At 36.3% G+C, this 12,658-nt stretch overlaps 1 protein-coding gene across 1 annotated transcript; it reads right to left on the reverse strand.

Moving 5' to 3' along the window:
* Positions 1 to 7,445: 7,445 nt before the first annotated feature.
* Positions 7,446 to 8,023, reverse strand: LOC134284502 (calcium-binding protein E63-1-like; the record flags this gene model as incomplete). The annotated part of the gene is made up of 2 exons (XM_062843442.1): positions 7,446 to 7,755; positions 7,827 to 8,023. Coding segments are annotated over 2 exons (408 nt in total), but the record flags the coding sequence as incomplete, so codon positions are not given.
* Between the last annotated feature and the right edge of the window lie 4,635 nt (positions 8,024 to 12,658).

The raw sequence follows: 12,658 nt of genomic DNA on the forward strand, positions 1-12,658 counted from the left end.
TGATGTAATTTGTGCTTTGTACAAAACCGGTTTGACTATTTTAGCTTCGAAGTTACTGCAATATTTTGAATGCTTGTTGAATTTTTTTCAAACGCGGGACTTTTTTACGATTTGAGAAGAACGCGGGACATTTCGCGGGACATAATTTGTCACGGGACATTTGTTCAAAATGCGGGGCTGTCCCGCGAAACGCGGGACGTCTGGTCACTTTACAATGTAAACATTAATGTCAAAACAATCTTTAGGTGGGATATATAGCTACTACTCAAATACTTTGCAGCTATCCATGAAAAACCATGAAAAAGTGTAAAAAGAAGCTCCGCACGACGGTATTCTCGAATTGCCTCGGAGTATTTTTGAAAAATTAAAAAAAAAAACTGGTTGTAAGGTTGTTAACAGGATTTAATTTGGAAGTCTATGTAGAATTCCTAGAAAACATTTATTTAAATTAGAAAATATATAAAAAAAAACAGGAACGACTATTGGATTATCTTTAGTGACGTTCTGGGGTGAAATAAAAAAAAACAATGTGGAGTCCAAAATAAAAAAAAATAAAATGAGGTAACTATATTGACATTATTAAATCTTTCCTAGTAAAAAAAATTAAAGGACATCATGGGCTTTTTGTTCGAGATTTTTAACCTCAGGTAATTCATCTCGAGACCCACGGGTTTCCCGAGCAAAGGCGGATAACAAAGTGATATCACTTTGATAATAAACTGTGTTATCGGTGTTATCATTTTGTTATTTTTGTTATTATCTTTTTCGATTGATGATAACCAGATGATAACAAATTTAGTTATCGATAATTTTGGTCTATCGCGATAACTTAAAAATAATACATGATAACAGAATATGTTATCGGTTTCCAAACGCATATTTCAAAGCATTCCCAAACTGAGAGTCTGATGAAGCTCGATTCTAAAAATAGATTCTGCTGTCCACCTTCAATGAGACTGTAGTACGAAAGCATAGCCTTTCATTACTCTCACTCTCAATGAGTCCCGTTGGTAGAGGGGCTATCGGTTGTGACCGGAATTTACTCGATCAGGGTTCAAGTCCAGCCTGGGCGCAATAGTTGAAAACATTGCACACTGGGCCACGAGCGGGATCTAGCAAGTAAAAACCTCTAGCGTTTTGGGAGTGCATTTTTTTGAGTTGGTGTCTTCTGAGACTTGTATTAATTTTACCTGTACTTTTATGTGGTGAAGAAATTTAGTTGGTAATTTTGCCGCATCCCAAGTAACAATCTTAATTCTATTTGGTTTTATTTGTTTTTATGATAGTTTTATCGGAACTGCATATTCTAGTTGATCTTATCGGAGTCTCGGCTGAGCACAACTATTCTTCGTCAATATGTGGTTTTAAAAACACCTCCAAGAATACTTGAGGTTAAGTTCATAAAACCATAAACACAACAAGAACTGTTGAACTTATTTTCAGTTTTATAAGGTTCTTGTAGTTATCTTCAATCATCCGTTCTTTATCAAGAGTAACTGTTCTCGCATAAGAACAGTTTGGTACATGAAAAATACAAGAAAAAACTCAAGCATCAGATTTTGATTCCCATCGTTCCATTATTGCTGCCAATCAAGAACACCTACCCGGAAACCCAACCGCAACGCGGTGCAGTGCCAAGTTCCTCCGGTTGCAGCATTCTAAATGAGGTGGGTATGGTCATCTAGGACGTCGTTTCCCGTGCAATCGGGGTTCCAATCATCGATCTTCAAAATCAACAACTACTTACCTGTTGGAAGTGCTGACCGGAGGAATGAGGCACTGCACCGCATCAAGGCCGGTTATCGAAAAAGGTCTGCCTGGTTGGCAACGGTACCGGGCTGATAAATAAATTCATCGAACGAGATTCACAAAATCCACCGCGACGCGATAATTTATTGTTTGTTTACAATTTGGCGTACATGTTTTATGACGTTCTTGGCGGAGTTGGCATAAACCTATATCAAGAACGTTATAAACCTGAGTACTCTTGAGTAATACTTCTTACCCTTGCATAAGATGAAATAAATTTAAGGCGTTCTGGATGGAGGCCAACCAGGCTGCATTGAGAACGTTATAAATCCTAGTATTCTTGAGTTATGCTTTTAGCTCTGGCATGAGTTGAAAGAAATTTAAGACGATCTTATGGTGATGTTGATTAAAACCATCGATGATGGACCGACCACCGGCCTAGATTTCAATGGAAGCCATATTGAGAAAACTCATGAGCAATTTTCGCATGACCAGGAATAATATTTTTAAATATTTTATTAGTGCGTTATAATGGAAGCGCGTTGCAATTTTTAGAAGTATCTTGCAACATATATACGATGAATTTCGCTTGGCATTTGGCATCCTTGTTACACCACGGAAATATTTCCAATTTGTGTAATAAATTAATCCCGATTACAATAATGTGTCATTTTCATTGTGTTTTTAATTTCAATTTAATTCGCCAAACTTTTCTGTCGACATAAAAGCTGCATCAGCAACAACACTGACAAATTTATTATCGTTTTATCGTGCACTTGAAGAATTCTACAAGGAGAGAGCAATTCGCCTTGAGGACAACTTGGGAAGTACAACAAGTTTTAAGAGAAATTTAAAAACAACTCTCCAAGAGCATCTTAGGATGGGCCTCTTTTGTCTTATGGCGGGTTTATGATTGAGTTGATGTCGTGTTGCAGAGCAATTTGGTTTATGAATGGTTTTAAAGAACAGGTGTTGAAGAATACTTCAAAAGCATTATAAAATTAAGTTTGTTACTTGGGATAGGTGGCACTGCGATACTAACTTTTTTGTCTTACGTCCTAGTGGTTTCTCGTCTTCTGCAAAGTTGTAGAGCGTGCAAAAATAAGTAAAGTTGTCGAAGACACCAAAGTTGTGTGACTTCAAATAACAAAGTTATATTAAAAATAGTAAAATTTACGTGAAAATCACGTTTTCATGACTATTTTGAATGTTTATCGCAAATTTATCAATTTTAACTCTTCACACGTTTTAAACAAAGTAGCCTGTGTCTGATGATACCAACTTTACAATTTTTCGGAATCTCTAAAATGTTTTTTTGGGCGAAATAGTAAAAATTACCATGATTTTTACTACCAGTTTTTCAAAAAGCTGCAAATTTCGGCTAAATTTGATGCTTGCTTCAAAATATACCACTCAAGATCTATTAAATCTGAAGGTTTGCCGGAGGTATAATTTGGTGTTTTTGAGATATCTTGTTTTAAAATAATGATGTTTTCAAATCTGAATTATTTTGAAATAGAAGCAATTCTTTATTCCGGAGTTTTTTTGTCTGTATTAACGAGATTTTTAACTCTAGGCTAGTTCATCCCGGGATATTCCGGAGTTGTCCTGCCAGTAGATACTCAAGTGTTTTATGTTAACCCAACGCCCTGCTTACTCAAAATTAACTTTTTGTGTTCTATTGTTTTGTGCTTCAATTTGTTGAATCAATAGTGCTCATATATTTATTGGTATATTGAAAGAAAGAAATTATAATGGTTTTTGGCCCTGTGTGAGCGACTCACGCAAGTGCGAAGTTTCGTAATACCAATCCGTGTGGTCAATAATAATTTTCAGTTACCTCAACGTACATACGTAAAAATGAATAAATTATTGGTTATATTGTAAAAAATATCTTCAGCTCAAGATGAGATTTAAATTCACGACTCTTATATAAGTGCTTTACTTACTAAGTCACAGTGCCAATTAATGACATGACAATTAATGAAGAGCTAAATTTTTTTCATAATTTCATCAATTTCCATCTAAACATATGTACGTTGAGTTAACTGAAAATCATTATTGATTCCACGGATTGGTTTACCGGAACTTTGCACTAACGTAAGTCGCTCACACAGGATCAAAGAGCATTATATTTTTTTTCTTTCAATAGACTAATACATATATGGGCATTGTCGATTCAATACATTGATGCGCAAGACAATTGAACACAAAACGTCAATTTCAAGTAATTAAGGCGATGGGTAAACATAAAACTTTTTATTTAAAAGTGATTCGTGAGGATCTAATGACAGGACAATTCCGGAATAAAGAATTGCATCTCTTTCAAAACAATTTAGGTATAAAAACATCAATATTTTAAAACAAGATATCTCAAAAACACCAAATTATACCTCCGGCAAACCTTCAGATTTAATAGATCTTGAGTGGTATATTTTGAAGCAAGCATCAAATTTAGCCGAAATTTGCAGCTTTTTGAAAAAACTGGTAGTAAAAATCATAGTAATTTTTACTGTTTTGCCCAAAAAACCATATTAAAGGTCCCGAAAAATTGTAAAGTTGGTATCATCAGACACAGGCTACTTTGATTAACACGTGTGAAGTGTTAAAATTGATAAATTTGCGATAAACATTCAAAATAGTCATGAAAACGTGATTTTCACGTAAATTTTACTATTTTTAATATAACTCTGTTATTTGAAGTCACACAACTTTGGTGTCTTCGGCAACTTTACTTATTTTTGCACGCTCTACAACTTTGCAGAAGACGGGAAACCTCTAGGACGTAAGACAAAAAAGTTAGTATCGCAGCGCCACCTATGCGGCAAAATTACCAACTAATTTTCTTCACCACATAAAAGTACAGGTAAAATTAATACAAGTCTCAGAAGACACCAACTCAAAAAAATGTACTCCCAAAACGCTAGAGGTTTTTACTTGCTAGATCCCGCTCGTGGCCCAGTGTGCATTGGTTGTAAATTGTAAGACTTTTTTTTTTCAATAGGTTATGATGTCGGTAAAGCAGATTTTTACTATTTTGGTCGGTACAATGATGACTAATTGATAACAAAACCAATTATCAATCAGCTGTAATTGTTCATGCTTATAACTAAATGAAATGTTAAACAAAATATTGTATAACACAATTAGTTATCAACTTGAACTCAATGATAACCATACTTCGTATCATTTTGGTATTCGAGAAGTAAATCTGAGTTATCATTTTTGTTATGTTGGCTCTTAATTCAACCTAAATGATAACAAACTCAATTATCAAACGAATGATAACCAGGTAACAGAACTTGTTATCATTTTGTTATCCGCCTTTGCTCGGGTTGCTTCTTTTCCGAAGGACGAACTAACATTTTGTGAGTTTTTCAGGAGTGGGATTTGATCCCACAGATCTGCACCCGAAAGAAAAATTGATGCATTCATTAGGACAATCGATGGATGATCAAATAAAGTGCGTTGATTTATTGCTTGCGATCATTATTGGGTATCATGCCTGGATTTTCTTTTGGTGAATTCCATGCGTGTGATGTAACGATCATAACCCATATTAATTTTTTTTTGATTTATTTATCAAAATACAAATAAAAAACTGCGTATATCATTCTCTATACATATAGGGTCTAGTGCGAACTAACTACTGGGATGAATCGCACCCTCTCTGGATTCGTAGTCGGTCACTCAGATCTTTGTACTCGTGCTTTTTAATCCATAATATGTAGGGATACCCACACGATTGAACTAGTCGCAAAATATCCGTTATAGCCAATACCGGCATTTTAAAAATGGCCATGGAAAACGAATAAGAGCAAACTAGGTTTTAAAACATGTTTTGCGACATTTTTGCTGCGTATGCTGCTATTGAAAGGATACGATTTCATTATTCGTTGATTATGGGTCTCACAATTGTAGCACAGAAAATAGAAAATAGAAATCGTCTCTGCCACACTCAATCGTTGCAGCATTTCTATGACAATAATGTAGCATTTTTCATGTAAGATTCTAGGCAGCGATTCGATTGTCAATTGAGGATAGTTTTGTAAACAAATGGCTATGCAGGTAGAATGCAGTTACTATACCGACAACGTTTGATCGACGTTTTGTCTTTCAGCGTTTTGTCAATCATTCGTTTCAACCGTTTCAGAGTGATTGCAAGAAACTTCATAGCTTTTTAGGAAGTGTTTTGGGGTTTCAAAGTGTTTCAAGGGAATTCAGAGACTTTAGGAGGGTTTCAAAGGGGTTTCTTAAAGACTTAAAGGCGTATCAAGAAAATTTATTGGGTTTCAGGGTATTTCCAGGGGTTTCAAGGGGACTCCCGAGGCTCCCGAGGGTTTCAGTTTGACTAGAAATATCTTGGTGTTACATCGGGTTTCAGTGAGTTTCAGGGGCTTCAGAGAAGGGGTCTCCAGTTAGCCTAGTGGTTTAGGCTATGGATCGCTAATCCGGAGACGGCGGGTTCGATTCCCGTTCCGGTCGGGAAAATTTTCTCGACTCCCTGGGCATAGTGTATCATTGTCCTTGCCTCACAATATACAAATTCATGCAATGGCAGGCAAAGAAAGCCCTTCAATTAATAACTGTGGAAGTGCTCAAAGAACACTAAGTTGAAGCGATGCAGGCCAAGTCCCAGTGGGGACGTAGAGCCACAAAGAAGAAGAAGAGAAGTTCTTTGGGTACTCAGGAAGGTCTGAAGGATTTTGAGGCATTCAAGGCGTTCCAAGGTGTTTCAGTGTTTTCACGGAGTTTCAAGGAGTTTCAGGGGGCTTTAAAAAAGTTTACGAATTTTACGAAAACCTTAGTAGGTTCAGAGACCTCTTTGAGGGGAATTTCAAACTGTTTCAGGGGATGTTTAAGTCAGAAAGGGTTAGTTCTTGAACATCATAGACTGCTAGGAGGAAATGAAGTAAGGGTGGGTAAGTAAAGTATTCGCTTCATACACATTTCGAAGCGTTTCACAGGCGTTTTACGACATTATAAATTATAAAGTTTCAGTGGGTTTCAGGAAGTTCCTGAAGCTTTAGAGGGGGTTCCCGGGGGCATGACGGAAAAATGTTACGATCGACTGAATGCAAGACGCCGTTTTCCCATAGTAATTCCCATATAAACAATGAAGGGCTTTCCTTCTTCTTCTGTATGGCTCTACGTTTCTACTGAAATTTGGCTTGCCTATCTTCAACTTAGTGTTCTTTGAGTACTTTCACTGTTATTTATTGAAGGGTTTTCTTTGCCAGCCATTGCATAACTTTGCATATTGTGAGGCAAATGATACACTATGCCCACGGAGTTGAGAAAATGTTGCCGACCGGAACGGACTGAAAGCCGAAAGAAATTGTCTGTCAATGTTGTTCTTGGATATTCTTAAACAGCTCAAAAAGGTCCCCATGCCGCACTTCTCTGTCCAGCTTAAACTTATCTTTCCGTAAATCCTTCAAGAACTTATATTTATTCAACTACCTATTTAGATATAAGACAAAAACGGCACTTGTAGGCATATGAGTCTTGTAATATAATGAAATGGTCTTCAATAGCTAGAATGCTATAGTATTCTTATGATTTCGTAACTAGAATGGGTACTTCTGAAAATTGCTTGAATGAGAAAAAATATGCTATGAGTTGATTTACAGTTATTTGATTCAGCACAAATCCGCATATGACTTTTGAAACACACCTTCAATACCAATACATAAGTTAGGACACTACGCGTTGCAATACAATCAAGTGCACTGACAATATTTAATGGGCGAATTACAAATGATTACACTTCCCGCAGTCATCTACAAATTTTGTTATACCACCACCATCACCGCAACCACACTTTGTTTCACCAAATCCAACCGAAGGTACCTACCTTCGTAGTTGATCCGACCGTCTTTGTCGGCGTCCGCCAGTTCCAGCATCTCGTTCAGCTGGTACTCCGTCACGTTCTCGCCGATCATGTCCATCGCCGATTTGAGCTCGTCCCGGGTGATGTATCCGTTGCCGTCGCGGTCAAATACCCTAACGGAAGAAGGAAAGTTTCAACGTTTCAGAAGTTTTATTGGAAATCGTCTATCATGAATATGTTGTACCTGAAGGCCGCAACCAGGTCCTGTGTGAGATCATCGTCGGCTGCCTGGGTGGTACTATTGCTACTACTGCTGCCACTGCTGCTGGTATTGCTTTCTTCCTTGAGCGCTTGGATGCGGGCCACCCACTGGAGGAACTCGGTTTCGTCTATCAGTCCGCTGCCTGGAAGAGAAGGAAGGATAAGATAGTTGAAGATGAATTAGACTTTTGCGACACGATAGTGTTTCTCAGATTTCTCTTAATTATCGTTTATAATATTTAATCATCTACACATAGGATCTTTTGTCTTCATTGTCTGTCTCCTTCCTTTGATTTGCCTTCTTTGAGATATTTTTTTTCTATTTTCCATCACAAGCTATCCCATATGAAAAATCAAATTACGTGTCCACAGCAATCTCACTTAATGGAAATATGCGATGCATTCAGTTAACTGAACTGCCAATCCAGATCAGGATGATTACGTTGAAACCTATTCCGCAACTGTGATGCACAAATCTGTCATTCTCGATAATTCACGCTCGGCAAAGCACATCAATAGTCCAGGGGTTTTCAGACCTTTTGTCTCGCGGTGCACTTTTTGCAAATACATTGGTACGTGGTGTACCAGATCCAAATATTCGAAAAATTCCAGAGCTATCCGATAGTGAACTATAGTTATGATTTGATTATTCTAGGTTCATCTTCTACGTAAAACTAGTGAGTTTTAGGAATTCTAAGCTGTTGTATTTCGAGAATCAGATCACATTTCGCCTTCGATGAAGTTGATCAGGCCATCAAGAACTATTCGACAGAGAACTACATAGGTTTATCCTCTAGGTGGCGCAAGTTAGCCTAAAAAGTTCTAAACTACTATATCTCGGGATCAGGACTACATAGAAGAATTTTATCTTCTACAAACTTTATCAGGACGCACAGAATTATCCGATAGTTAACAACATCTTCATTCGTTTTGTTTCGCTCTTCATCTGAATACGCCTAGCTGACGAAGTCAATGTAGCCCGAGCAACACAAAAAATTGTATTTTAATTTAAAAAAAATGCATCTGGAATCTGTGACGACTATGAAATTTTAGAAAGCTGGTCGTCACCAATGTTCTTTCGGACGAAGATGATTTTATTGCTTTCTTCACGCAGCGGTGAAGAGAAGGACGATTGACAGCCCTGAACAGGAGCATCAAGAGTTATTCGATGGTGAACTTGTTGATTTTAAGCATATGTGTTGGTATTACAAAGTCTTAAAAAACAGAAGTTTAGAAATTAAAAACCTCTGCATGTCGAGAAAAGGATCAAACAAAAGAATTGAGTCTTCGGCATAATTGATAGGTGCGGCAAGAGTTATGTAAATACAAGCATGTTGATTCTGAATATATCCGCTAGGTAGCGGTAGTGGGAAATTCTAAATGTTTGTGTCTCGAGAATTAGACATCATAGAGTAATTTTGTTTTCGGCTAAGTTGATCGGGATATCAAGAGCTATCCGATGATCCGCTATTTGAATCTACGTTTATCCGCTGGGTGATGATAAAAAGGCATAAGATATTTTACTAAGAATTTCATCTTCGGCAAAATTGGTCAGCACATTTAAAGCAACCTGATGATGAGCTTATTAATTTAGTTGATTCGAAAGAGAGTGTTAGAAATTGTAAACTCCTTTTTCTTAAAGACACTTACATCGTCTTCGGCCAGAGGCCGCACAGACTGAACATTACACTAACATTAGACAACGGACAACACCCAGTGACCCAGTGGAGAAATTTTCGTTTGACAAAAAGTTTTCTCCGACTGGAGTGGGAATCGAACCCACACTCCGAGGCTTACGAGACACCTAAACGACTGACGCCGCTTACCACTCGGCCATGAAGACCACAAATCAATACTGCATGACGATGAACTATATTTTAAGCTGAATGGATATCAAGGGATTTCAAGAATATTTGATGATTGCAAAGTTAATGCAAATTAGAACTGTAATGTATTTATGCTTTTCGCTTCCTATGAATTCCATAATATTCCTCCTAGCATTTTTCTAAAAATTCTTTCAAACGAGGCTTTGAGAACTGTCATAAAAGTAAGATGGTTTTATTTTGGATTTACGATAATGTTCTCAATGTTAACCAGCAGATTTCGCGTAAGTGTCTCTAATTTCGAGGCCGGCACACCCCCTTTTGGCATTTCATACAGCGGTATGTTGAATTCAAAGTGGTAATGAAATTTAATCTTTACTGTTAAGTGAAACTACATGCAGAGAAAGACTCCAGCTAGAAAGCTACAGGGGATAGACAAAATGATCGGGCGGGCAAAATTTTTACTTTTCATAAAATGATCTACTATACCTTCTTGAAAAGTTAATAAAACTTTCTCAAATTTTCACTGTAAGTTGATCAACTAATTGTGTAACAATGGTCAAAGATTGGAAAAAATGGAACATTCTACACGAAGATAGAAAGATTTTAGAAAAAGGTCACCGGATTCAATGAAGCGAATGCAACCAAATTTTGATTGAAATTGGAAATTATTAAAAATAAAATAAAAGAAGTTATAGCTATTTCAATTATTTTATGGGTTTTCAGGTACCGTAAAATGGGGTGTTAAGGGACGGAAAAATTTTTCAACCTCATCATTTCATGGATTCTTCTTCTTAAAACTTTCAGGAAAAGCAGTTCAATCATTGTCTTGCCGTCTGCTACGCATATAGATTTTAAAATTTTACGATTTTTGGCAGAAACTTAAGATATTTAAAAAAATGTGTGGATTTTTCGAAAATATGAAAATGGGGTGTTAAGGAACTTAAGAGGAGAAATGTAAAAGCTCTGATATTTCAAAGAAAGATAAAAATTGATTAATTGTAAACGAAGACTGTAATATTTCTTGAGCACCCTTACACTGAAAACCACTTTTCAGTAACAAGAAGTTCAAATACTTCATCATTTAAAAAAAATTAAAGTGAAGTATGAAATATGGGTGATTAACAGGAATGGTTCAATGGAAGAATCATATATTATTTTTGTCCTGAGGAATTCCTCAAGATATTGCTTCAGGAATTTCTTAACAAATGCCATCATGAATTAAAATTTATCCAGCAGTTTCTCCAGAAATTTCTTTAATATTATTCCAGGTTATTTTAATGTAGATATTCCAGCAGAAATAACCCTCGGAAAACTTGCAGTAATTCCGTTGGGAATACCTTCAGAATTTTTTTCAATAATTCCTCCATAAGTTTTATTACGAATTTCACCATGCATTCTTTTGAGAATTTCCCCAGTAATTCTTTACAAATATCATTCTTAATTCCACCAGAAATCCGTTTGGTAAGCTTCAGAAAATACTTTAAGAATTTCTCCGGGAATTCTTTCAAAAATTCCAATCAAACTAGATTCCTTTCCTTGAGGAATACCCTAAGAAATTGTTGGAGAAATTTCTTCGAAAAATTCTTTCATGAATTCCTTCGGAATTACCGGAAAAAAATCTTTGAAAATTTCTAAAGGAATTCTTCCGGAAATTCCTGGAGGAATATCTTTGGAAGTTGCTAGAGGAATGCATTCGGAAGTTTTTAAAGGAATCAATTAAAAAATAATTTCAGGAATTTATTTCGAAAATCCATGAGGAATTCCACCGGAAATTCCTTGACAAATTCTTCAGAAATTTCTTGAGGAATTCCTTCATTTCTAAAGCTCCTTGAGAAATTCCATAAGACATTCCTTCGAAAGTTCTTCTACGATTTCCTTTAGAAGATTCTTCGGGAATTCCTTGAGGAATTTCTTTGAAATATATTTAGAATATTCCTTGAGGAACTCCTTCGGAGTTTTCGCGAGGAATTCCTCCGAAACTTCCTTGAGGAATACCTTCAAAAATTCTTGGAGGAATTCATCCGAAAATTTCTGTGAGAATTCCTTCCCAAATTCCTGAAGCAATTCTTTCGAAAATATTGAAAAAAAAAATCCACTTAAAGTCTCATGAGATATCCCTTCTGAAATGCCATAAGGAATTTCTTTAAAAATCTTTCAAAACTTCCTTGAAAAAATATTTCGGAAATTCCTGAAGAAACGCTTTTTGTGATTTTTTATTTCCTAGGGGAACTCATTCGGTAATTCTTTGAAGAATTCCTTTAAAAATGCCTTGATAAGGAAAATTCGGAAATTGTTAAAGGAGTTCGTTTGGAGTTTTTTTTGGCATATGTCTGAAATGTCTTATCGAGCACCTTCGAAAATTTCGTGAGAAATTGTTTGATAAGTTCGTTGAGGATTTTTTTCGGTTTTTTTATAAATCTTTACGAAATTTCTCAAGGAATTCCAGCGAAAGATCCTTCAGAAGTTTCTTCGGAAATTCCTCAAGAAATTCCTTCAAAAATGTATTGCGGAACTCCTACGAAAACTTGATTAACTTCTTCAAACATTCCTTCAGAAACACGTTTGGGAATTATGTGAGAAAATCCTAAGGAAATTTTTTGAGGACAACCGTCAAAATTTTTTGAAGGAATTCATTCGGAAATTTTTGGAGGTATTTCAAGGCAAATCCATAAGAAATTTCTTTGGCAATTCCGGGAGGGATTTCTTTGAAAATTCGTAGAGGAATTCCTTCGGAAGTTCAGGAGAAAATCCTTTGAAAATTCCAGGAGAAATTCCTTTGAAAATTCCTGGAGGAATTTCTTCGGGAAAATCCTGGAGGAATTCCCTCGGAAATTCTTGGAGGAATTCCTTCGAGAATTCGTGGAGGATTTCCTTCGGGAATTCCTGGAGGAATTTCTTCGGAAATTCCTGGAGTAATTCCTTCGGAAATACCTGGAGAAATTCCATCCTGAAATTTCTGGAGGAATTTCTTCGGAAATTCATGGAGGTA

The sequence above is a fragment of the Aedes albopictus genome, unplaced genomic scaffold (genome assembly GCF_035046485.1).
Source record: "Aedes albopictus strain Foshan unplaced genomic scaffold, AalbF5 HiC_scaffold_219, whole genome shotgun sequence".
In the NCBI taxonomy this organism is placed as follows: Eukaryota; Metazoa; Arthropoda; class Insecta; order Diptera; family Culicidae; genus Aedes; species Aedes albopictus.